The sequence below is a fragment of the Notolabrus celidotus genome, chromosome 11 (assembly GCF_009762535.1).
Source record: "Notolabrus celidotus isolate fNotCel1 chromosome 11, fNotCel1.pri, whole genome shotgun sequence".
Taxonomy (NCBI): Eukaryota; Metazoa; Chordata; class Actinopteri; order Labriformes; family Labridae; genus Notolabrus; species Notolabrus celidotus.
Window position 1 is genome coordinate 22,997,385 of NC_048282.1, and position 27,202 is coordinate 23,024,586.

The following is a 27,202-nucleotide window of genomic DNA, read 5'->3' on the forward strand; positions in this document are numbered from 1 at the left end:
TGTTCCCCAGCTGATAGGATGAATATCTACTATAAAACTCTTTATGAGCAGACATTGCTCATCCTTCGAGTAATAACCCCATAGCAAGGATTACGAGCAGGGGTGGATCTTAAATTTGATCAAAGACCCTTTGCTTAAATTATAGTATTTGTTTGCTTCAAATAAATTCTTTCTAATAAAATAAAATAAAAATAAAACCTTTTTTTTTTTGTTTGAGTGGAATTGTTTTTTTTTGTTATTTTCAGTTTTGAAAACTACAAGTTGAATCAATGACTGCTCATGCAATACGATTTTTTTGTATTAAACTCTATTAAACTGGGAATGAATCAGAATCTTGAACATGCAGAGACACAGCAGGCATGGACATGTTTGTAATTTCTCAATAAAGCCATAGATAGACAGTCTTGTTTAATTACTATCTAAAAAAGAGCCAATAATCTATAATACAATTAAAAACAGGATGGTATTTTCTGTTTAATTGTTTCTGTACATTAAAAATGTTGAGTAAGAATAAAAGGCCTTACCCTAACCAATTAATAAAATTAAATATCTATAAAGAGAACTTTAATATCGTGTAACAAACAAATGCAAAGTGTTCTATTCTTTCTTTGGATTTATTTAATTTAAGTGTCTCCTAATCACTGATGAAATTGGTCAAACTGAAACGTTTCTCTCCTTTTATTTGGAGTAATGTGACCGTCTTTAAAACGTGCACAAACTGTGGTCAATTATTTGAAAAAACAGTCTACTCAACATCTCTCTTTCTATCAGTGACACACACACAGACAGAGGAAGTGCTTAAATTAACAAGTGTAACTCACTACATTTCCTGCTTTCAGACATTTAACTTTCTGCAAATGAAATATATGCAAATAAACAGACCAGACAGTGACAGAATCACACACTCAAACAGTGCATGCATGGATGAGTGCAGAGTTCATTTTAAAGACAGTTTTGTCATTTCTCTGTCTGCTCTACTGGTTTTTTGTTTTTGTTTTATCTAACTGGAACTGTGGCGACTTACGCACGCACTAGTCTCAGCATCCTGTTCTGAAATAAGGAAGTTGCTGATCGCTGAAGCTCACTGTCGGTCTCACTCTACACCACCACTCTGTCTTTTATCTTTATTTTTCTTTCCTTTAGAGTTTGCCTTAGAGGTTTCTTTTTTTACAAGCAGGCTTCACATATGAACTGAACCATGGAGGTTTTCTCACTTGGATTTTTACATGTTACCTGATAGTTTTTGTTCATGTCTCCAGCCTCATGCTTCTATTTTGATCCTATTTTGTGTTCACCTCCGGATTTCTGAATTTGTAGTGCCCCCTAAACCGACGCACCTGCTCGCCCTTGGGCAAGATAAGAAACCGAAGAGGATCCCCCCAGCACCTTCGAGACCTCTGCCAGCTCCCCCTCCACCACCTAAACCGAAGCCCAGTGTGACTCCTCCTGGCCCGGGTGCACAACCACAGAGAGAGGCGCAGAAGGTGGGGCAACTCATCGAGAGGTTCGAAAATTCAAAGTAAGGACCTTCATTTTTCAGTAAACATGCGTGTCTCTGTGCAAAGAAAAGTTTCATCAAGTTAACTTCTATCTCTTTCTAATGTGTTTTAATTTTACAAACTAAAATCCTCAAAATGTGACGCTCATAATTTAGCCTTTAGAAACTAAATTCACTCTTGTTCTTGAGATGATTCATAGAGAATATTATAATCTTCAAAGACTGTGTTTTTTTGTTTTCCAGGGTGCCCATCCTGGGGGTGCTCCCTCGCTCACAGCTGCATCTGTGTCTGAGAATGGACCCTGCGTCAGACATCACTTCCCCCTGCGGCCAGGACTCCGACACGGCGAAGGTTGCAGGAGAATCCTCCCCTGTGGACAAACTTGCACTTAGCACCTCAGAACGGACTGGCGAAGTGTCTGAACTTTCCCGCCTGGCCTCTGTGCACCTGGACAGCTCGGACGACACGCCGCTGGACGACTGTGACATCACGCACGATGGCGTCAGTTGCCTTGATGTTGTGGAGCCGGAGGAAGGCTCCTCCCATGAGCTCCTGGACAATCAGGACTCCTCAGAGCAAAACGGGAAGATTCCTAACCGGGACAGCGGCATTGACAGCCCTTCCTGCACCGCAGAGGGGGAAGTGTTTCCCAATGAGGACGCCATTGATGAGGAGGATCATTATGACAGTGTCACAGAAACAGAGAGTGTGTCCTGCTGTGTTACCCTGGGGAACAAGAGAGACTCAACACAGGATGAGGACAGTGACCTGGATGAAGGCAGCAGTGGAGAAATACACTCTCTGACGGACACACAGACGGGCTATCTGACAGATGCACACTCAGAGGCGCACAAAGTGAGTACCTCACATGCTTCAGCCTCATCCAGTCTTAACACTGAAGAACTGTAATTTAAAACTAAGGTGGTCTTTATTGTTCACCACACATGGGCACTTTTTAATTTTAACGTTATATCATGATTTTCAGGAATGTGAAATTGAGCATATCCTGCAAAGTCAAAAGCTTAATTTCAGACAGTCAGTCTGCCTTTCATGTTGTGGAGAAAATAGCTTGTGTCTATTATTATCTCAGCCTGAGTGAACAGTTTCAAAGAATACATCCACATGAAACGTTAGACTCTGTTACAGCCTCCGTTCGCCGGTCACAAGTGAACGACTTTATCTAAGAGCAGCTCTGCTGTTACATAAAAGGACAAATACCTGCTTAAAAGCTGTAATAGGAGCTTGTGATAGCTGTTATATAAAAGCATCTGGAGACTGATATCTTCCCCACAGCTGGGCTAAAGTTTCCCTTTCCTCTTGTCCTTCAATTTGACTATTGATTGTAAGCTACACTGGGCACAAGCTGTTGGCCTGTTTGTGCTGAAAGTGTTTCTTTTGGAGACCTAAACTGGTGGTTAAAAAGGCTTTAGGGCTGAGTCTTAAAATAACAGAATAGTGGAGAAAATAGATTCTGAGAGATAGAAAAACACAAAGAAGATGAAGCTTTTTCACAAGAAGGAGAAGATTTATTCACAACATGTTCCTTCTTAATCTAAAATACATCCAAAAATTATTTATTTTCACCTCTACATTGTCACAAACTACTCTGAGTGAATCTCTCTGGAGCTTTATCTAAATGCATCAAAATAATGCAAAAGCCTGACAGAAAAAAGCCCTTCGTTCTTAAAGACCCTGTGGGTTTGTGTCAAATTTAGCGCCCCCAGTGGCCAAAGTGAACTCTGATGGTTTTCTCCAGTGCAAGTGTAATTGGTGTGTCTTTACAAATTATCTCACCCTGCTCTCTTTTAATAGTTAGACGTTTCACATCCGAGAATCTTTGCCACAGGACATTCAAAAATAGGTTGTATAAGCAGCATGCAGCTGATCATGTGATCTGACACCTATTAGTGGTTTCCCACATTGAAAATAACTGCACAGAAATCGTCACACGTCTTGTTAATAGTTGTGTTTGCTTTTTTAGGTCATACATTTATATCAGCATTTATTTATTTCTGTTTCCCAACAAGCTAAAAACACCTCATAAGATCTTAAACACATACAAAATATAGCTTGTTCACAAATAATAATCATTATTTTATTGTAATAGTCGCTTTTTTACGTATTTATTGTGAACGCTCACACACAAAGTTCATTTCATTTTGCAGCCCTCATTGTAAGTAGGCACTTTCTTCCTCAGCACATTTTCATGCTGTAAAACACACCCAGAGCTCACGAATGTCACACGAGAACACAAAGTGCAAACCACCGTGGCCTCTTCTGACCGCCCACACCCTCGGTCTCCTAGGGAAAGGTATCTCTTCTCTCCAGAGCTTCCTGATCCCAGCACTGCTGTGAGAGGAAGGGTGTGTCATGTGTCATATGAGGGCCTCCATAACTGTGAATATTGGTGACACAGCTGACATGTTGATGGCTGTATAATGACATTATTTTCACAGTAGGATGTTGGATTTCAGTGAGCTGCACTGCGGGCGGATAAATGATGAGTTTTTTGCTGACTTCATCTGCAATCCATTTTGCTAACAATGGAACATTTTGAATTCCACTTTTTGTGAGCCTTGAGAGACTTATTAGTGCTCAGCTTCCTTTCAGTTTATAATCTGTGATGCAAGTTCATCCCTACATTTGCGTTGTGTGTATATGATGTGGGAGACAGCTATTGGGAAACCCACATTGTTGCAAAAGGCTTCATGTTTCCTAATGGTGCTGAGTGTGTTCTGCATCATTGCGATGAATCATTATTAATAACATTGTTTTAGAGCTCAGTCCTACATGTTTTATCTCACCTGAGCTCTCATTGAGCTCTCGACATCTTCATTTTCACCACATACACCAGCATATGTGAAGCTGTCATTGGTTAAACTTAGCAGCACACTGCTGCTGAGTTTAACCAATGACTAAAGTAGAGCTCTGTGAAAGTCAGTTAACGGTGCTTCATCTCAGATGATGTAACTGTAGCTTCAGTCAGGAGCATCTGTTGTCCGGTTAAGCTGCCGAAACTTGGGATATTTAAAAACTCTCCTATTGTCTCTTTTGTTATAGAAGTCTACAAAAAAATTGCGAATGCAAACTATAAGTAATGTATGTGCAGACAGATTCTGATAAAGCTGATCACTTTATCCAGCTGAGATTACAAACAATTTTACATATACAATGGACACTTTTGTTACAGATTCACATACAATATGATGAATGAACATACAATTTTTTTTTTCTTCATAATATTTGTTGATAAACAAAATGTTTTAGCAGGTATAGCATTTTACAATCATAACTACTTATGAGCATCTGCCTGAACCCCTGTTGGTTATTTAATGTTGCATCCAAATCAGCAAGCATCACCAAGAGACATTACCTTAGAGGTCATCTTTTGTTTGCAGATTTGAACTCCATTATGCACCTCCTGAACGCATCATGTATTCATATGTTGTATTTGAATCAGTAGCATTACAGACAGTGACATTATATTGTGCTTATTTTGCCATACTGCTTTAAGTCCTTCATGTAACAAAAACATAAGTGTTTGAAAATACTGCAAAGGATTCTGTGATCAATGTTACAAATAGTTTTATCAAAGAATCAAGAGAGAATAACAAAAAAGCGTTAACATTCTTAATAACCAGAAGTTCTGTTCAGAGGTTGAGCTAACAAACTAACACAAACAACACTTCATTACAGTCAAATACTATAGCTGTAGTTTAAAGATGTCTATAAATAGATTTCAGACAAAATCCTAAAATAGGCCAGCGCACACCCAGACTGCACAGCTAAAAAGAAATATATAAATATGTATTTTCCAGGGTAAAAAATGTGTCACAGCTACTATTTATAGTGTACACATATTTCAATGTAACAACAGTACTCAAGTCTCTAGCATAAACACCATAAACATGTCAGGGAGGGAAGTCATTAGTTAGACTGTGGTGAATAATGTGGTAATATTGAGCTACTTTAAAAAAACATGACTGTTGAATTAAAAGATTGAGTATTTTTTAAACCTTATTTTAAATACATTATTGTGTTTTCATGGCAATAATCAAAAAACCCAAGGTCTATGGTTTTATCACAATGTATTGAATGCTTTCTTTGTTTTTGCGCATTTGTAATTATTGGTCTCTGTCTTTTCCTACAGTGCTCAGAGGCCCAGAAGCTCCTCAACATCGCCAAAGAGCTTCTCCAGACTGAAGAGGCCTACGTCAAAAGACTCAACCTCCTCGACCAGGTAACGATCTGCCTCTGTGTGCATCTCTAATTCCTTTTTAATGGGTAACACTGTGTTAGGACGCCTCTGGTCCTGATTTCAATCTGGTATGTGTGCCAGGGGTCTTAGTGATTGATATCAGGGCTGAGCTGGATTAAAACTGTGGCTCTGTTATTCACTGGACAACAACGGTGCTGTGTTGACTGGATTACTCCAAGAAGTGTGAGAGAGTGTGTCTGTGCATTTTGTATTTATACACGTTTAGCATGTATACAGCTGTGTTATAATTTGCACTGGCTTTGTGTGTCTGTAGGGCAGCACGTATTGATATGAGTAAGTGTGTTTGGTTGTATGTTGCAGATTGAAGATGTGTGTTTGGCTTTGTTTTAACACTCTGTCTGGGCTCAATGATGCCATCCAGCTTTTGCTTCACTAAAATTGAAATTGCAGAACTGACCATTTCATTATTTCAGTAACCACTGAATAAGTTAAGCTCTGAGTGCCATCTCTTTGTCATACATCAGACTCTGATCCCTAGAAGTCTGTCTTCCTCACCTCCTCTCCTTTCCATCTCAGCTGATTAAACGTCTCTCATTTTTATAATAGGATTAGTATTTTTATTTATGCCTCTCTCTGTGTTCACTAGAGTCTGAGATGAGACATTCCACCTGGTGGTTGAGTCATCTTCCTCTTTGTTGAGCGTATGTGGTACATTAGATTCGAGGCAGCCCTATCAGCGACCAGCTCTGGTTTGTGTGCTGCAAAAGGCAGAGAAACCCTCACTGCTAACTTCCTGTTTTTGTTTCACTGTTCTCACACGAGATAAGTTACCTTAGAAACAGTTGTGGTAGTCTGCTGTGAGGAGTGGCAGGGAAGCCAAAGGTAATTGAATGATGGGGGAAGCAATTACAGGATTTATGATGCAAAATGGTGTTGAATTTCAAAACTTTATTCACGCCCCGGTCATAAACTTGAAAAAGTGCTGACACTATGACTCATGAACTTTCTCGAGGGTTTTTAGAGCAGGGGTTCCCGAACTTTTCAGCCCGCGACCCCCAAAATATAGGTGCCGAAGATTCCCGACCCCCACTGTCCTTCAAAGTGATTTAATGTGGTTTCCTTTTGCTGGTCTGCAGAAAATGACCCTACCTATATGAGCATGTGGCTGTGTTTCCTGTGCCGTTATGAATTAACCTACTGCTAGTGATGATTTTGATAATTAACTGTTCACTAACCCTAAACTTAGGAGTCATCTGGCAAAAAAAAAGGCAGAAAACTCATTACATTTTGTATTTTCAAGGTTTTATTTTAAGTTTAGCCACTATTTTTGTCAATATTGTTTAATATAATGGGTATAATGTACTATTTTTAGATAACTTTTGTCATTCAATTTTTTTTGTGCATTTTTTCAGTATTTTTTTGTCCACCACAAGTTAACAAATTATATATAAACAATACAAAACCAACAAAGAGAAGAGAAAAAAAAAAGAAAATAAATACTAAAGAAATGTATAATAATTATAAAGAAATAATAATGATAAATCGTACAAACAAAAAGGAAGATAAACATATGAAAACAAGGTAATAAACAAAAATAAATAATAATAAATATTTTTAGATAAGTTAAAAAAAAAAGCATTCTGGAAGACATCTCACGACCAAGTGGACATGGGCAGATAATGTATCTCTAAGTTGTCAGGAATCATAAGGATTAAAGATCATAAAATATACTGATCCATCTACTAATCAATAGCTGATATAATTCAAGTAAAATACCTAACCATTCACCTACATTACCCATGATGCAACTCATTCTTTATGTCATTAGAGCCTCTTCTTTCAGCTCCACACTTTTGGTCTTATGAGTTTGTGTAATTAATTTGTGTCCAGCTGAGAAAACCATGATGACAAGACCACAGTTTTTTTCTAAGACTGCACAGAGCTTCTGAACGCCCAAAATGATCTGTTAAACAAACCAACTAGAACTAACTGGGACCAGTAAACTCATTCAGACTTGTCGTATGTTTTCTTTTCTTTCCTCTGCAGGTATTTTGCACTAAGCTCACAGAAGCTGGAATCCCTCAGGACGTCATTACAGGGATCTTCTCCAATATCTCCTCCATCTACTGCTTCCATGACAAGTTCCTGCTCCCCGAGCTCAAGACGCGTATTACTGGAGAATGGTGAGAAGAAAAACACCTAGAAGTCCAATGTTTTCTGGAGTAGTTGGTGTGACGTTATTCGAGAGAAGCTTTGGCTCTGTTGTGGCCACTTAGGCTCTTGGTGCGAGCTGTAAAAGCAGGCAGCGGTTAGCGTTATTGTCAGACTCTCAGCAGTGACGGGTTGCTGATGTGTGTTTTGTGTCTCAGAGTTTCAGAGAAAGCAGGAAATCTACCTCCAGCCTAGATTAATGTGCCAACATCAGCCACTCCTGGTAGATAATGACTCCTCCAGAGAGCTGTGTTATGGGAAATCACCTGTGAATATACTTGTTACCCTCACATACTTAAAAAAAAAAAGTATCTGGCAGAAATTGAAAGACCTGGAGATGAGTCGTGAGAGGATTATTTTGGTAGATGAGACGATCCATCTTAGAAGAACTGTTGTTTTTGAATCAGCTGGAGCAAACCTTTAATGTAGAAACTCACTTTGCTCCATTGTACAGAAAGAGATCTATTCTCTTAGTAAATGTCCAGGGACTGTTCAGTTCAACTTGTGAAGCTCATAAAAGTTATTGAACATTCTAAAAAGGTAGCTTAATAATCTGATCGGAAATAAAAGCAGAGATTCCATCACTTTCGCTTAAAGGGTGAGCCTTTTAAGCCTTATTTACAAGGTTTTGGTCATTTACTATTATCTATTTTTTATTCAAGTTTTTTTTATTTAAGTTTTTATTCAGAACAAAATTGAAACAAGTTTTGCAGCTTGTCAAAGTTACAAAGCATTTTTAGAAGGTACAGAGATACATAAAACAGCTATAATACAGTTGTCTAAACATTCTTATAAAATGAGCTGGTAAAGAAAATTCAAAGCTTGGCAATGTCATTATGAATAAAAGTAGTATGCCGGGATTGGTAAACAAATAGGATCGTTGTCGTATATATTTATGTACATGTTTATATCCCCACGTACATGAAAAAACGTAAAAACATAAACCTGCACACGTACAAACCCACGTACCTATTCAGGCAAACTGTTAAAACAGTAAAAGAATGTAAATAAGCTTAAAGTAAATATACTCTCACATAAACGTGTAGCCAGATGTTACAGATTTAAATCATCACATACTGAGAAAAGAAAGAAAAGCGATCAGTGAACAGATGAATGAAAGTCAACGTTGTCACTTGTGTCACAGAACAAACTCAAATTAACAACTTGGGACCCTATTATTGCCACCCATAGTGAGATATATAACAGAAAGGGAAACATAGGGGAGGGGGGGGTCTAGATCTAGCTGCTTGCATGTGTTCCTGAATCATGAAAACTTGTATTGACAACAATGAACTATGTACAATTTAGTCATTTAATGTTATCTTAACAATGTTTTCTTGGTGTTGTTTTCATATTAACCATTTACATTTTTCTGCTGCACCCATAGACATTTCTTTATTTTCTTGAATTAGCTTTTATTTGTATTTTATGTGAGAAGAAATAAATAGATACATTTTTAAAAAATCATGTACATATAATTGTTTTTGGTCCGCAATTTTCTAAATTGACCCTCACAACATTTTTCTGGGCATTAGTTTGTGATCAGCTCTAAAAAAAGATCACACTGTCATACAGTGTTACATGATCGTAATTGAATTACATCGTATAATCAAGTTGTAGCCCTGCGGCATCATATTGATCCTTAGTTCTCCATCAAAGATCAGATAAATTCCTTTGTCTTTAGAAAGATTTGGGGATTTTCGAATTGTATTAATCCATTGTTTATTTCTTTGTTGTGATTTCTGTAGGAACTCAAACCCTCGCCTCGGAGACATCCTCCAGAAACTGGCTCCGTTTATGAAGATGTACGGTGAATATGTGAAGAACTTCGACAGAGCTATGGACTTAGTCAACACATGGACGCAGCGGTCGTCACAGTTTAAGAGTGTAGTCCAGAACATACAGGTATGTGTCTGTGTTTCATGCTCCTTGGCTGTTTGTCCATATATTTTTTGAAGTTCACATGCATCAAACGATTGCTACATTTTCTGAACTCTCTTAACCACACAGTAAAAAAAACACTGTTCTGAAATCTTTGTTTTTGTGTTTACACCGACAGAAACAGGATGTGTGTGGGAACCTGACGTTGCAGCATCACATGCTGGAGCCGGTCCAAAGGATTCCTCGCTATGAGCTGCTGCTGAAAGACTACCTGAAGAAGCTGCCTGATGATGCTCTGGACAGAAAAGACGCAGAGAGTGAGACATTAAACCAATCCTTCTTTGTTTAACCGTTACACACCCTCTGCTCAGTCACAACAGATTTACTGCAGGTTGCAAAGAAACCCTGTCGTTATATGTTTCTGGCTTCCTGTCGACCTGTTCCTACTTCTGCTTCCCCTGTGCCTCTACACTTTCACCTGTGATTGGTTCGATCACTGATGTGCGTGTCCCCAGTTCTGCACATTGCGTGGTAAAGAATTAATAGTCTGATGCTTTAACAATCTGTCTCATATTTTGAGTTTCTTACTTTAGGTGCTCTTGTAGATTTTGACACAGAAATAGAGAGGAAAAGAACCGTGTGACATTATAAGTCTGTTATTTACACTATTGAACCAAAAATAGTCGTAAGAATGATTTGAAACAACAGTGCCCCCATGTAGAGAAAGTACAAATGGTCTGACTCAATTTCCATTGCAAAGGTGAGCGCTACTGTTCCTCTTAAAATGGTCAGGAGGAATTAGTGCAGACTCAAATTCCAGAAAGTGCTTGTGATGCACGTCACAAATAATAATGCATAAGGCTCATCTATGGAATGACATGACTCCTTGACTTTACACAGACGAGGAAAGAGGGGGTGATAAGTAGTAGGGATGAAAGGATATATCGCAAGACGGTAAAAAATCGTTACAAATAAGGGTGGATTAAAACCGATTCAACAAAATTTGTATTGGGATATTATTTTTAAACAGTAGAAGCGCTATCTGCAATCTACTCCGCTTGTTCAACATCATTTAGTCTCTTGCGCTGCTCTCTCGTCACTCGCTGAGTGGAGGTGTTTTAAGTTTAAAGCATGTTTCAGAATCAGCTGACTAAAGGTGTTGCGCTCAGCAGAAACGCTCAGCTGGGGGCTGCAGCTGAGTGACAGGTCTCCACGAGCGCTTTTTTTCTACACCGCCGGACTGATTCTGACCCGGTTGCGCTTCCGGCTGACACCTGACCGCGTTTAAATGCTTATTTTTCTCAATAGAATGAGTAGACAACAAACTGGACTCTGTGAGTCCAAACTATGATTCTGTTCAGCTGTCCTGTTGCAGTAAATCCACATGTTGTAGTCTGAGTCTTCACTCTATGACCATGCGTCCACAGAGATTATTTATAAGCCTGCTCTCCTCATGTTGATATTCAGTGTGTTAACATTTTGAACACCTCAATATGATCTGTAGCTGTTTAATATCGTCAGTAATATACACTGTGTCCTGAAGGAAAATTTGATCAAGGGGAAAAAACGCATTTGGCATTATTTTTTACATGGAAAACATTTACATTATTTTAATGATTCAACAATAATTGATGGTTAACATTTCCAAAGATAGGTCACGGAAAATACTTGAAATTTACATCCCTAATTCAAAGAGATTTACCTTACTTTTTAAAAATATTTTATACTTCCATTTGGGAATTGTTCACTTTCCATTTCTCTATAATTGTTAGGAAATTTTCCAACAAGGTATTTTTGTATGGTGATTTTAGTTTTTTTGCAAGTTGTGGAAAAAAAGTGTGCAGTGGTTTTATTAGAGTTACAACACACCTAAAAATGAAAAAGGATTACTTTGTTTACAAAGAAATAAAAGAGAAAAAATATATATTGCAACTATCCATATCTGAGATTTGAAATAAAATGATAGTTGTTTAAATTATTAGTTCAATCCAGTTTTCTTGAAAATCGTAGAGAATCGTGAGTGAATCGTATCATGAACCAAAAATCGGGATTCAGATTGAATCGTTAATTGTATCCTTACATCGCTAAAGAGTAGCAAATTAGGGGTTAAAGGTGAAACTGAAGCCTGTAATCTTCAAAATTAAACAGTCTGACACTTGTTCATGCTAACTGCCCCCCAATTTGTGAACAGTGGTCGTGTGTTTTCAGAAGACACAAGTGCACAACCATGTCAGAGGTTATGAGAAGGAGCGAGAAATCCACTTCACCTCTGTGCTTTCGGCTCCTCGCTCCTCCACTAAGCTTTGATGGTTCCTTGACGCAAAGATGCCGTGTTAGAATTTTGTAGTTGTGGAGCATTGTACTACACTGTTATTACACACCAAAGTACGAATCAAATGAATGTCATAATCTCCAGATAGAGAGAGATAAATCAGATTCTGGTGTAAAACTGCAAACACTTCTTAATGCCTAAATGGTCAGTAGAGCCTCAGTGTGTGCCGTGGTTCACCGGGCAGCGTTTTTAGAAAATGTCATGTGAGGAACCAGGCCATGTCGGGGCAAACAGTTGTTCAGTGTTGGCAGAGTAGTAATATGTGATGAGGGGCTGAACTGACCTTTAAATCCAAGGAGCTTTATTCAAGCTGGCCATGTTTTTTTTTTGTGTGTTTTTTGCACACAATATTTGTATTGTTTTAAAAAAAAAAGAAGAAAAAAAAAGAATTCTCAAAATATGACTTTCAGGCTTTTTTTATTGAGGTCAAGGCAAGATGTTTTCCAGCCTCAGTGCCTCTTGTTATAAATGTGTTATAACTGCTTCATTTCACCCTGACTCTTAAAATCATCCATTTACACTTTCTCTAGTTTTGCCCACTGCCTTTAAGCCAGACTACACTCTTCAACTCCAGTATCCGTCTTTCTGACCACATATTAAATTTCACATGGCGATGATTTTCTCCCACATCCTTGTGTCCATTTCCCGGAGAATGTAACCTCACCACACTGTGTTGTTCGGAGTCTATGGGAGGCTTTTCTCTCCTCCACTCCAGCTGACATCATGCAGTTTATCACAGTTGTTTTGGCCTCATTTCCTGTGGCTGTGTGTCTCTCCTGTTTATGTAGGCCATGATTAAGATGGCTGACTCAGGTGCTCCCAGGCATTAGTGCAAGGCTTTTCATTGGCTAACTGCCAGTCTAATGCAGTTAGTGTGTTTAATGATGAGACGGCACAGGCTTTTTAAGATCCTTTCAAATGTGTATTGTTCAGCTTGTGTGAGGCCCCTGACATATTTTTATCATTGTGTAAAAGAAAGGGGGATTGATTTACAGCTTCCCATATAACCTAAAGACCAGTTTTACTCAAAGATGATTAGATCATATAGTTTGATGCTAATACTTGTATGTGAATTCTTGTTACAGAGGCAGTGGAGCTAATCTCTACAGCAGCGAACCATTCCAATGCAGCAATAAGGAAAATGGTAAGAAACTTTGCATCACTTCTTTTCTTCTCACCTCTTTTTGACACCCTTTCACTGTCTCATTGAGCTTCATAAGAAGCAGCTAAAGCATTACCCAATCTTATTGTTGCTGATGCTGTTCTGTCAGTCAGCAACATCGCAAGACTTTGTCTGGGGGAGTCGACGTGTTGAATTAGCACAGACAGGAAGTTGCTGTTTCCTGCCTTGCGTTTCACAGCTTGAGGAAGCCTGAATGACTCTTTTTAACACTCATCGTCTTTATCTCTTTCCTGTGTCTGGCCATGTTGCTCACATTTTTCACAACCTTGAAACAACTTTAGCAGACAAATGTGCTTCTGAATCAATAAAGAAATGTAATCTGTGCTTGCAAGCCTTGCTGGAAGACCGATGAATGATTGAGAGACTGAGCTGATAATAAAACAACCCTCTCTGGTGGAGTTTGGATCGTAGCCTCATCTGTCTTATGTTGTCTTTTCTGCATCTGGGTTTCTTACCTTCCTTTTACCCACTGTTTACAGGAGAAAATGCACAAGCTGCTGGAGGTTTATGAGAGGCTCGGTGGAGAAGAAGACATAGTAAACCCAGCCAATGAGCTCATCAAAGAAGGACATATCAAGAAGATGTCAGCCAAAAATGGAACAGCACAAGACCGATACCTCTACTTGGTGAGAGCATGGATGAATTAAAAAGGAGACTTAAGACATCACACTGCTGGAGAATATCTCTTAAGTGTAGTTGTTCATTATTGTTTTTTCTTTGATCTAGTTCAATAACATGGTGCTATACTGCGTGCCTAAACTCAGACTGATGGGACAGAAGTTCAGTGTAAGAGAGAGGATCGACATCGCTGGCATGGAGGTGAACTTCTGCTTCTCATTTTGTTCTGTCAGATTGCTTGTTTTCTCCTCAGCCCTTTCATTTGTTCTGGGGGGCACACATTAAATTTCCTCTACTCTTTGACCTCAGGTGCAGGAAAATGTGAAGCACAATCTCCCTCACACGTTTGCCATCATCGGTAAACAGCGTTCACTGGAGCTGCAGGCCAGGTAAGACATCGAGTGGAGGAGATTTAGACTCGTTTGGCATTAATTGAAATGAGATATGTGATGTTATGGCATAACACTTCATTTTAATTAGGAACTTACAATACCAAATGAAAATAAGATGAATGTGTTTAAATAACCTGAAAATTATGGAATTTCAACTGGAAGAATTAAGAGAATTATGAAAAGATTTCAGGGAGATCATTTAATGATTTTACTATCTTTATTTTTATACATTTTTTAGTACTACAATTTTGCTTTTGTCATAGCTTGACATCACTACTTAAAATATGTACATATTTAAGGCAGTAATACTCCAATTGATATTGAATACTCTTACATAATTCAACTTTTAATTTAACTCTGCAACTGCAAACTAGCTTTTCAACTAGCTAACAGCTACTTGCTAGCTCCTGTTGGCTAGAGCAGGGGTTCCCAAAGTGTGGGTCGGGACCCCCTGGTGGGTCGCAAGACACAAATGGGGGTCATGAGATGTGTTCCAGAATGTTCGTTTTTTTAAGTTATGTAAAAATATTAAATTTTAGACCTTAAAGTAAAAAAAAAACGACAAAAATAGTAGCTAAACTTGAAATAAAACCTTGAAAATAGAAAATGTAATGAGTTTTCTGCCTTTCTTTTTGTCAGATGACTCCTAAGTTTAGGGTTAGTGAACAGTTCATTATCAAAAGCATCAGTAGCAGTAGGTTCATTCATAAAGGCACAGGAAACACAGCTACATGCTCATATAGGTAGGCTAACTTTCTGCAGACCAGCTAAATGAAGACACATCAAATCACTTTGAGGGACAGTGGGTGTCGCAAGTGTTTGGAACCTCTATTTTGGGGTTCGCGTGCTGAAAAGTTTGGGAATCCCTGGGCTAGAGAGACCACACACTATTGAATTTTGCTCTTCACTGGTATCAGTCCTTCTGTGAAATGCATAAATGACATCAAAAATCTTAGAAATGACTCTTAAATAAATGCTGCTGTTAACTCTGGAACTTTTATTTGATGCTGCATACTAAACAATGCTAACAAAAAGCTGTGTCCTGTTAGTTAGCTAGGATGGTAGCATGTTGCACAAGCTGAGCAACAGCTTTCATATTAAGCACATTAGCTCCTGTTAGCTTTTACCAACTAGCTGCTGATGGAAAAAGCCAGAAAAAGAGTCATCTCTTTTTAACCTGTATTTTAAAGGTTGCACAGTTCATTTTCCCTTCTTGATGCCATTATTTCATACAGTTTAATCTCTTTTTTATGTGTTTTAGCTAAGGTTAATGATGCAATGTTTTTGGTGTTTTACAGGACAGCTGAGGAGAAAGAAGACTGGATTCAGGCAAGGATCACACTCATGCTTGAATACCATGTACAGTAGTAGCACACCCAAATGCGCATCCAGTCCCCGTCTCTCATGCCCACATGCAGTGTTATGTGCCTGTGGTAGTCCTGCTTTATTAGAGAATGGAATTAGCAAAGATTTCCTCCCCACACTCATTCAGAGTGTTTGGGAATTAAATTCTCTAATAAAGCCTCTCATTATTGCTCATTTAGCCCATTACAGCAGAGTAAAGCTGATTAAAACAGGATTGAAGAGAGGGTGGGTGATTTACAAAGGGGGTATGGGAGGTATGTGTGCGGTTTTACACTGTGTAAGCATAAGAGATGGACGATGTGCACAGAGGGAGCATTTAGAAATGCAACAGACAGTATAATTCAAACTGGAAAGATTTTGAAGGAGAGACTGTTTACCCCTTAGTACTTCTGTTACATTAAGTTTTCAATTCTGCTTTTTTTAAAAACACATAAAGAATAAATGTGTTATAATTCTAATTTGTCAATCTCTTTCTTCTTGCTCTTCTCTCACCTCCTTTGTGACCTGACTTTCTGACTCTCAGGTGATACTGGCCACAATCGAACGGCACAAACAAAACAGCGAAACATTCAACAAAGCTTTCAACATCTCCTTCTCCCGCGAAGATGACCACGTCCCTGAGTCACCGGTCAGTCTCGCTCTCCATTCATCTCTTACTGCATTGATCATTTGATTAGAAAGTCATCTGGTGCAATGAATCATGGACCGAGACTAGTGGACCAAACAAGTCTGTCATAGTCTGGTCTTTGTCTTCATGAACAACTCTCCATCTATGGATGTAGTAGTATCAGACACATAAAGAAGCTCTTTCTTTCCATCTATGACAGTTGCAACACGTAGCGTCTGTGAGTCTCTTCTTCCAGAACGGTCTCATGACCTAATAGGGAAAGCCCAAGTCAAAGTGTATACAAAAGTCTTATGGATCTGCTTTGACCCACTTTGGTCTGGCTGGAGCTGGAACCAGGCCAAACGCAACTCCAAAGAAGTCCGAGGTCTAGATTTAGAAAGTGGAGACTGACACCTAGTGGTAGAATCTTCTTACTGCAGGCACAAGATGCTGATGATAAACATGCTTCTATTTCTCCCTCAGGGTCCCTGGTGCAACACATCCATCGACTCAGACAGTGAAAGACTGCATGAAAGGGTAAGATAATGTGTCCAAACATAAAAAATACATTTTGCATGCTGATGGTACTTAAAGTAATGATAATGATAATGATAATGATAATGATAATTATTATTATTATTATTATTATTATTATTATTATTATTATTATTATTATTGTTATTATTGTTATTATAATACTGAAGCAATTTTTTAATTCAGAAAAACAGAACACTTTTCTCGTAATTCCGAGATAATTAACTTGTTAATTCAGAAAAACTGAGCAGAATTTTTTTTCTCATGTGAACACAATAGGCTTTAGTATAATAATGATAATAATGATAATAATTCCATTTTTTTTTATATAGCACCCTTTAAAAACCATGGTTTACAAAGTGCTTCACAAACAGCAGGGCACATGAAAACAAAACAAACAGAGCAGAAACAAAATTAAAATCAGACATTAGGAAAACAAACACAAAAGACCCAAACAATGATTCCCAATACAGGCCACACAAGAACCCAACGGTAAGAGCTGAGAGTAAGAAAGTGAGACAATTAGAGGTATAAAAAGAAAGAAAGAATAGAAAGGGGCTATTAGCAGTGAAAATGAATAAAGCATTAAAAGAGTGGTAAGAGGGGAGATAAAATCATCAGTGTAGGTAAAGCATTTAAGGATATGCAGATAAAAGCAGTAAACTACATGAATAAATCAAGATGAATAAAAGCTATAAAAGCAGTAAATTAGATATTAAGAGAGTAAAACAATTAAAGGAAAACAAGATGGGATAGAAAGTCAAATGATAATAAAGGCAGTAAGAAGACAACATCACTCAAAAGCAAGTCTATAAAAGTGAGTTTTTAGAAGAGACTTAAAGTAGTTCTGTTTTGCACATTGTGTAGTTAGATCATTTATGGTTATGTAGATGTCCCCTAAAGACCACTTTATATTTTTGTTTTTTAGCATATGGAAATTACTTGAGTCGTTTTCTTTCCAGATAAACATCTTTTAACAGTAATTAGATAACTTTAGCAGCTTTTTCTTCTTGTTGCCTCCCTGGTGTTGCAACACTTTGGTCAACGTGAGTTGTTCTTAAATGTGCTTTATTAATAATTTTGACTTGACTAATTATAGTATTTTAAAACCACAGCAATGTTAATGCCAAAGTGCTAAGACATTGTTGCAATTCATGTAACATATAAACATAGCCAGGAACAGGTAGAGGTGTCAGGTAACAAGGTTAATAAAGGTAGAATCTTTGGTAAAGCATAGTTCAGTTAGTAAGTGCACTACTGTTGGTAGCACCAACACTGTGCTAGTCCCATTAAGTTAAGCCTACAACAGAAAGCTGTGCTGTTTTTGGCCCCCTCACAGGAGCAAATGTCAAGCATATTTTTGTTTGACTGTTCTATGAGATTAGCATAAGGCTAATCAAGCGAAAACACCTTTATGAGTGAGCCATGGGAGAGCTTAAAATAAACTGTTTGAAACTGCTTCAACACCTCCATCCTTTTCTGGAACACCCAACTCTTAATACACTACAGCAGGGGTTCCCAACGTGTGGGTCAGTTATCTAAAAATATTTATTATTGTTCATTTTTGTGTATTACCTTGTTCTCTTATGGTTATCTTCCTTTTTGTTTGTATTGTTTATTATTATTTCTTTATCATTTTTAAAACAAAGAAATACTGAAAAAACGCAATGAAAAAATTTGAATGACAAAGTTATCTAAAAATAGTAAATTTGACCCATCATAGTAAAAAACATCGACAAAAACAGTAGCTGAACTTAAAATAAAACCTTGAAAATAGAAAATGGAATTAATTTTCTGCCTTTCTTTATGCCAGATGACTCCTAAGTTTAGGGTTAGTGAACAGTTAATTATTAGTATCAGTAGCTTAATTCATAAAAGCACAGGAAACAGCCACATTCTCATATAGGTAGGGTCATTTTCTACAGACCAGCTTAATGAAGCCACGTTAAATCAATTTGAGGGCCAGTGGGGTTCCCGAGTCTTTTGCACCTATATTTTGGGGGTCAAGGGCTGAAAAGTTTGGGAACCCCTGCACTACAGTACTTTACAATACAATAGGCTTGAAGAATTCAGCTATTACAAAAATAATACATTTCCTGTGTTTTGGTTTTAATGAAATAATGAACAGTTAAAGTGATTTGTAGTTATTCTTAAAGAATCAGGGATTTTAGGCTGGATCACAGTGGCCATGATATGGTTTTATAACAGTAATGGATCAATCTGCTTCTTTCATCCATAAAAGCAAAACAAAAAGCTCTTACATTAATGTTTGAAAAAAGAAGCATTTCACCTTTCATCCCACAATGCATCTATAAAAACAATCTGACTACAGTGGATACAGCAGTCTTCAGAGAAGGATTGTGTGTCTGCGTGGGTGTTTTCCGTCTTTGTCATTGTTATTAGAAAGGTGAAATGGAAGCCAGAAAAACAAAGGATGAAGCAACACGAGCCCTCAGACATTCCTTTGGTTCATTTGTGCTGAAACAGACCAGGCCGAGGATGTGACACATGACTGTTTCTCTTCTTTGTGCATTCTGCAGAAAAGCTCCCGGAAAAAAGAGAAAGAGAAGCAAACGTGTAAAGGCTGCAATGAGAGCTTCAACTTCACCAAGCGCAAACATCACTGCAAGTCCTGTGGAGCGGTGAGCACAGATGGAGGGGGAGGCATTTGGGCACAGTTTGGTTGTAATAGTGATGATGGGATAGAGAGAGAGAGAAGTCAGGGAACAAGTGGAACATATCTTTCGGACGATTAACTGTAAACAACAAAGCAGCCTTTTAATGCTGTTCCCCCTGTCTCTCTCTGTGTCCTTCTGCAGGCCATCTGTGCAAAGTGTTCAAAGACCTTGGACAACAAAACCAGCCGAGTGTGCCCGGAGTGTTTCGAAGCCAGCCTCAGCCTGGAGAATTTGGGTGTTAGTGAACAGAAAAAGAAAGCTGGGCCTGAGGTGAGTCGGACAAAAACAAGAACACATGCTGAAAAATGAGCTACATGTGCAGAATAGAGTTTGCTTGACCAATGAGAGCTGCATCTCCCAGAACACCAACAAGACTGCAACACAAAGAAAACAAAACATAGTGCACTTATAAATACACAGGCATTAAATGGTACATGTGCATTAAGGAATTAACACTTTTACTATAGAATGAATCCCTCTTTGATGACTAATGATATAATTAACCTGCAGCTAAAGGAGGGCCTGTCATCCCAGCTGTCTCAGCAGTATGTCAGCCTGTTAATGAATACAAAGTCTACTGCCATCATACTGACAATCTTTCATTCACATACATATTTTAGTACACTGTCTTACTCTCCTGATGGCTGATTCAGGCCTTTAGACAAGATCCCAAGCTTAGCTTAGGTCAGATAATAGGAAACAACAAAATAAAATACCATAGCACATTTACATCCCCATATCACCAGGGGATTATAGTCCCATACAAACACTGAGTAGATGCATCGAACAAATCAATGACTGGACTTGCCAGAATTTTCTTCAGTTAAACAAAGAAAAAACTGAAATGATTGTTTTTGAAGCCAAGGAAGAAAGGTTAAAGGTTACTGCTCAGCTCCAATCTGCAACGATGAAATGTTCAAACCAAGCCAGAAACCTTGGTGTAGTCTTAGACTCAGACCTTAATTTCAGCAGCCACATTAAGACAATTACAAAGTCGGCCTATTATCACCTTAAGAATATATCAAGGATTAAAGGACTTATGTCTCAGCAGGATGCAGAAAAACTCGTCCATGCATTTATCTTTAGGAGACTAGGCTACTGTAACGGCGTCTTTACGGGACTCCCTAAAAAGTCCATCAAGACGACTGCAGCTCATACTGAATGCTGCTGCTCGAGTCCTAACCAGGACCAAAAAGTAGACCACATCACTCAAGTTCTTAGATCTCTACACTGGCTTCCTGTCTGTCAGAGAATAGACTTTAAAATCCTGCGGATGGTTTATAAAGCACTGAATGGTTTAGGCCCAAAATACATTGCTGATCTGCTGCTACTGTATGAACCATCTGGACCTCTGAGGTCATCAGGTACTGGTCTGCATTCAGTCCCTAGAGTCAGAATGAAACATGGTGAAGCAGCATTCAGTCATTATGCACCACATATCTGGAACACACTCCCTGAAAGCTTTTAAATTAAAAACTAAGACTTTTTTATTTGCCACTGCCTTCCTATCTTAGCGTATTTTAACTCACTTTAAATGCCAATTTTAATTTTGCTTTTAATATATTTCTAATTTTCCTTTTCTTTTCAGTTTTATTATATTTTTAATTTTAATTCTGCTCTTTTATGCTTGTCTGAATGTTTCCAATGCTTTTAATGTTTTAATGTAAAGCACATTGAGTTGCCCTTGTGTATGAAATGTGCAATACAAATAAAGTTGCCTTGCCTTGCCTTAGCTGTAGTGAGCTTTGTCACCACATGGGGGAGCTGTTGGCCACATTCTGTTTACACAGAGGCCAGTAGGAGCTGGGACACCTTCACATGACCAAATCTCATCCTGTCCTACTTTGTCATGACATAATCTTAAACAGTGTGAGATCACCTCTGTCATTCGGTCATCAAATGACAGTGCTGCAGATGGATTTCAACTACAAGCTGATTCAAATCATAATAGCTGCGATAAACTAGTCTAATCATTTTTAAACCCCTCACTGAAACAGGGTTATAAAGTGTTTCATTTTGGAAAACAGATTAAATTATGTTATCAAATTCTGATCATCATTTCTCTTTTTAGAGACAGACATCTCTAACAGGAGAGAACTGTGTGCTATGTGGCCACCTTCAAGTGCAAGAGAAAGGGAAGAGCTGGACCAAGATGTGGGTGGCTCTCACCAAGGCTGAGCCCCTGGTGCTGTACTTGCAGAGCAATGGACAGGTAAGAGTTCAGCACATGCATGCACACAGACATTCTAGAAATAGATGTGTGTTCATGTTTGATGATCCAGCTGCTGAATAGCAAACATGTGGGATTTTATCAAATTAAATATCCTTATATTCTTTACATCCTCTTCTAACGGGTCATCAAGCACATTTTATATGTCGTGCCTACTTTACTTCCTCCTTATGAAGAAGGTTAGTGTAGTTTGGCACCTGTGCACGTTGCTCTGTGTAAGTCATATCTATCTGATCCTGCTGTGCCAGGCTGTCTGTGCTCTGTAGATTTGGGCCAGGAGGATTTAGTTGTCCTGAATCCAACCTGCTGTCAGACATACTGCTCCTCTGTGTGACAGGGTCCTAGTTTGCACTGATCAGATCAATCAATCAATCAATCAATCAATCAATCAATCAATCAAGTTTTATTTATATAGCACTTTATAAAGTGCTTCACAGCATCTGAAAACAAGAAAGAAGCAGAAATAAAATAATGGCAAGACATTAAAAAACAAAAATGGATTTTAAAAAAGAGACTAATGCACACTGACAACAATAAAATATGTGTAATTAAAATGAGTTAGATAAATAGTTAAAATAAATACATTTTAAAAGGGCAAGGAAGAGAGTTGACAATAAAATTAAGGCTAAAAATGTCAATAAAACTGAGCAGATAAATAAAAATAAATAAATAAAAATAAAATAAGATAAACAGTTAAAATTGATAAGATAATAAAGCAACATTTAAATCAATAAAACAGTAAAAAGTAAGTAATAAAATTGTAAAACCCTACATAAAAGCCAGACTGAATAGATACATTTTTAGTTTACGTTTAAAAGTCTTAATATTTCTATCAGCTCCCCTCAGATCCTCCTGATGAAACCAGGATTTACTGTTGTTCCTTGAAATCTTGGCTCTGAATGTAGGATTAAATCTACCCAGAATATCCCTCAGAGAGACATTTCACTGGATGTTTACATGTTTGCCTAAAATAGAAAGCTTCCCATTGCAATCATATTTGGAGAGCTTTTTGCTGTGATACATACTGGATGGCACAGAGGGAAAGTCGGCCCGGTAAAGCCTCTCCTAGTTTCATTTCCAAGACTAATATCCCAATCCTGAAAGCGGCCATTCCAAAGATTAGGATTAAAAGGGAGTTGGACTAGCTTTTCCTGATTATGCAGAGGAAGGGGGGGGGGGGGTTTAATATGTATGCGGCTGAAAAAACAAGCTGTTGCTTACTGCTGTTGTCAGTATGTTTCCCCGCCACCATATCTGTTCCCGTATATGACTCCTTCTGTTATATCTGTAGGACTCCAAGGGTGCTCGGGCAGTGCCTCTACCTGGTTTTGATGTGAGCGTGGTACTGCCTTCAGGAGGGGAGAAGTCAGAAGTCAAACACGCCATGCGGCTCACTCACACTCAGCAAACTTTGCTCTTAAGTGCCCAAGATGCAGAACTTCAAGCCAAGTGGATGGATGCACTCTCCAAAGCGGCCCGTGGAGAAACACCCACAGATACACCGGTCAGCCTGACTGAACACAGGAAGAGCCAGTAGCGGCTGTGTTGGTGTGACAGGACTCCCTCCTCCCTCCCTCTCTCCCTCCCTCCCTCCCTCTCTCCTGTGTATAGAGCACACATTACTTGAATTCACTTACCTTGGCACTTTTTAGTTTTGTTATGTTTTTTCCCCCCCTTCCAAAGGACCACTCAATCCTCCCTATGCCACTTCAATCTTCTCCTCGTGACCACTTCTTCTTCTTCTTCATTTCCATCTTTCAGTCTTTGTCAAACACACAAAAACAAGAAGGACTATGCTTTCAAACCACCAACACCTCTGTGTGTGGTGAGGTTGATTTTATTACTCTCAGTGTTTTCAACAGCCAGAGAGGACTAAATATTTTATTTGTAAAATAGCTAAAGAAGGTTGTTTTTTTTAAAGATGAAGTTTCTTGTACATTATGAGACCGTGTTGTGAAGCATTAAATCTTATATGTCTGTTTTTCCATTTGTGTGAAAGCGTGCGTGTGTGTTTGAGTGTGAGGCCCCTCCTGTGTTTATTAAGTATTGAATGTTAGTGTAAGAAAAACCTGCGCCACCTTCCTCCTGCTGGGAACACAGTGGCAGATGAGTGGGTATTGTACAGTATGTATACTATAGTGCGATGTAAGGAAAAAAAAGACATTTTAACTTAAAAAGACAGAGATGTGTACGCTTGTGGCTGGCCACCTGATGCTCCCACTGTCCGCTCCCATATTACAGACCCTCAATCCTCTTTATTGGTAGAAACCTGCTTCCATCTTTGTCTCTGGACTCTTACGATCTCTAATCTGAGACTGATCCAGCACATTTCCTCTCTTTCATTACTGTGATTTGTCTGGATGAAAGAAAACAGCCAGGATGGGGATCACGTGGCCTCAACTCTGACCCAGGTTCAGTCCTTCAGTATCTCCACTTGTACACATGCTGAATAAATCCTTTCCATGTTATTCTCTCTCTCTCTCTTTCTATCTCTTTCTGCATAGCAACAGTTTCCCTGCTTCCCTCCCTATGGTGATGTGATGGAAACCAAGTACTGTAAAACTGTTAATTCTGCCTTGACCCCTGTACCCTGCTCCTATCAGCACCAGCCTTTAAGCAAACGTAGCAAAAAAAAACAACTTGTCAATGGATCTATTTGTGCATGTAAACTCACTCATATTCATGTACCGTGCTATGAAATCTTGACCCTGTCCCTCTTTTTTATGCTCCAGGATTCATTCTTGTTGTACTTTAAGTGAGCTAAGTCAGCTTTGAGTGTTTTTTTAAACATGGATTGTGCACAGTGGAAAAGCAGTCAAGCATATCATCAATAAAACAGATGTTGTGAATCATACGCTGTTAAACTGAAAGTTCAAGTGTCGTATCTGCAGTTGAATGAATGAATGAAACACACATGGACTATAGAAATAAGCCTCCTTTATTGAAAATGAATGGTAAACGCTATCTCAAATGGGGACATGCACGGATTTTCATTCACTCCAGCTACTGATTTGTAATAATATCACACACCAAAAAGCATAATAATTCCAGCAGATATTTGTTTTAATAAGCTGTTTGGATGAGAGAGGATTAAAGACCATGTTTATGTGTAACTAGGTCCCTGTCTGCATTAGTTCAAGTCATCCAGGGTTACTGAGCTGTAGTAGTACTGCAGTGCTCCTCTTTATAACATGTTTAGTTCCAGTTTTCACCACCGTTTGGATTATTCAAAATGAGTGAATGTTGGTTTAGGATAGGTTTATTTTTATTTCATTTCTGCACTTTGCTCTTTAATAGAAGTGGAAACTCACTGTAAAGAACATCTGTCCAGACTTAACCTCCTGAGACCCAGCAATTCATTTTTGTACACTGTAGTACACATTCATTTTTGCTTAATTCCTCTGATACTTTACATGTGACTCTATTGAGTCCTGATGTGCCTTACAGAGGACAACCGTAGCTTTCCAATGATATATCGTGTGGGGGTGTGGCTTTGACAAGTAGCCTTTTCCAGTCTTTTGTAAATGGCTGCCATCTCAAAAAACACATTTTATGGAAAAAGGAAAGGTAAGCATGATGTTCATTTTTAAAATGTTTTTCAAAGTTATACTTTGATTGTTTTTTAGGTTAACATCTAAGGAGAATTTTAAGTGAGTTTCCAGAGATTAGCTCATTTATTTTCAGTGGAAAAACAACAAATTGATTCATGTATACTGTAGTATAGGGACTCACTGTATGTTTGTTTCACATGTATTTAGTAGACAGCTCTATGACAGAGTGTGAAAGGATTCTTAATAGAATCATTGAGAGAGATTCAGACATAGACCTTTCAGGAGATGAGAGTGAAGAGAGAGGAGCTGAGACCGGAGAGGATGATGCAGATGAAGAGCAAGATGAATTTGACCAAGACACAGTGCCAGCGTAAGTACGCCGTCGTCCATTATGGGCCAAAACCAACACGTAGGCTTTTAAATCAAAGCTATTTTTAAAATGAATAAACAACACGTCAATTAATTTGATTAATTGAGTGTGTTTTTTCTTTCTCTTAGGTTCATGCCTGTGTTGGAAGAATACAGAATTGCAGATGATGGTACCCTAATGAGCCCTAGAGGCTGGACATCAATGAAGTCCGGTTGTGCCCTACAGTGCACATGTTGTAAAATGTTATTAAAGTAAAGTTTTAAAAAATGTATCTTTGAAGTTTGTTCTTTACCACCTCAACACTTGAAAAAAACTCACAATTGCAATACTTTTTCCCCCTGGGTCTCAGGAGGATTTATACTGGAAACATACATAACCCCCAGAGAGTCCTGACCCACACTTTGGGAACCCCTGATCTACGTCATCCGTAGGAAACAACCTTTCCTGCCGTGTGCAACCAGCTGAGACCAGAACAGAAACTAAATGTACAGTGATGACTACTTACAAGCCTCCATTCATGAAGCGCTTATCACGAAATGGTCTGCTGTTTTAATCTGATAATGCACACCATAATATGAGTCACAGATAACTCATGTACCCAGCACCAAAGAATAAGCTACATTTTGCTGACATTCCCTTACTTGTAAAGTAGAAGAGTACAAATATCTTACAAACAATTCAAACACATTTTCATTCATAGAAAGGCTACTTACATACCTTACGTACATAGCAAATACACTCTGTCACATCATGGCCTCCAAGTACTGTTAACCTCCCATGAATGCTTTTAAAACTAAGGCCAACATTTGCAGGCTTCCTTTTCCAAAAAGTGGGCCATATGAGCCAGAATTTCAATTTCATTTTCCCCACTTTTCCCCTCTTCACTCAGGGTCCATCCAACTCCCAGTTTCAGATGTTTTGGCAGGAATCAGAATATCTTCACGCTGTTTAGAGCTCAGTAAAAAGCCTTGCCTCCACACCCATTTGTGGACAGTTTCTGGACATTGATTGTCCATCATACATAGGGTTGCAAAGGGGTGGAAAATTTCTGGTAAATTTCCATTGGACGTTAAACTGGGGAATTTTGGAAATATTCCAAATTGGAAACTTTCCATGGGAATTTATGGGAATTAACTGGAAATTGAGGGTAATTTGATGGAAAGGTGTCATATCCAAGCATATATATTGGTTTTGTTATAAGCAGACATCCATCCAAAATAATACAATTAAAACAGATTTATTTGTAAGTAGAACTTTATCAAGTGTTAAAGATTTTATTAAACAATCAATTATTTCATTGAAGAACAAAAACATGAACGTAGAGTTAAATCTTACTCATCCCCCCGACCCAACCCATTCAAAAATGAACAAAAATGCAATCCCAACAAAGTCCCATTCAAAATGTTAAATGAAAAGAGCCCCTCTCCCTCCAAAAAAAGTCCCATTTAACTTGCAAATAAAAAAACATGTTCCCTCAAGCTTCTCATGCCTAGCCTCTGCAGGATTCTAGAAATCATCTGTGCATGTGATGG

At 38.4% G+C, this 27,202-nt stretch overlaps 1 protein-coding gene across 2 annotated transcripts in view; it reads left to right on the forward strand.

Moving 5' to 3' along the window:
- The window catches only part of fgd (faciogenital dysplasia), a 72,806-nt gene extending 48,203 nt beyond the window's left edge, over nucleotides 1–24,603 (forward strand). For both annotated transcript variants that reach the window (XM_034696632.1, XM_034696633.1), the window contains exons 3-19: nucleotides 1,318–1,519; nucleotides 1,742–2,354; nucleotides 5,650–5,739; nucleotides 7,765–7,901; nucleotides 9,678–9,834; nucleotides 9,989–10,127; nucleotides 13,228–13,286; nucleotides 13,805–13,951; nucleotides 14,052–14,144; nucleotides 14,253–14,332; nucleotides 15,634–15,664; nucleotides 16,224–16,328; nucleotides 16,791–16,844; nucleotides 19,382–19,483; nucleotides 19,661–19,789; nucleotides 21,591–21,731; nucleotides 23,041–24,603. In XM_034696632.1, coding sequence (XP_034552523.1) covers nucleotides 1,318–1,519; nucleotides 1,742–2,354; nucleotides 5,650–5,739; nucleotides 7,765–7,901; nucleotides 9,678–9,834; nucleotides 9,989–10,127; nucleotides 13,228–13,286; nucleotides 13,805–13,951; nucleotides 14,052–14,144; nucleotides 14,253–14,332; nucleotides 15,634–15,664; nucleotides 16,224–16,328; nucleotides 16,791–16,844; nucleotides 19,382–19,483; nucleotides 19,661–19,789; nucleotides 21,591–21,731; nucleotides 23,041–23,286 — 2,525 coding nt within the window. In that variant the 3' untranslated portion in view covers nucleotides 23,287–24,603. The remainder of the gene's footprint in view (nucleotides 1–1,317; nucleotides 1,520–1,741; nucleotides 2,355–5,649; nucleotides 5,740–7,764; nucleotides 7,902–9,677; nucleotides 9,835–9,988; nucleotides 10,128–13,227; nucleotides 13,287–13,804; nucleotides 13,952–14,051; nucleotides 14,145–14,252; nucleotides 14,333–15,633; nucleotides 15,665–16,223; nucleotides 16,329–16,790; nucleotides 16,845–19,381; nucleotides 19,484–19,660; nucleotides 19,790–21,590; nucleotides 21,732–23,040) is intronic.
- The last annotated feature ends 2,599 nt before the right edge of the window (nucleotides 24,604–27,202 follow it).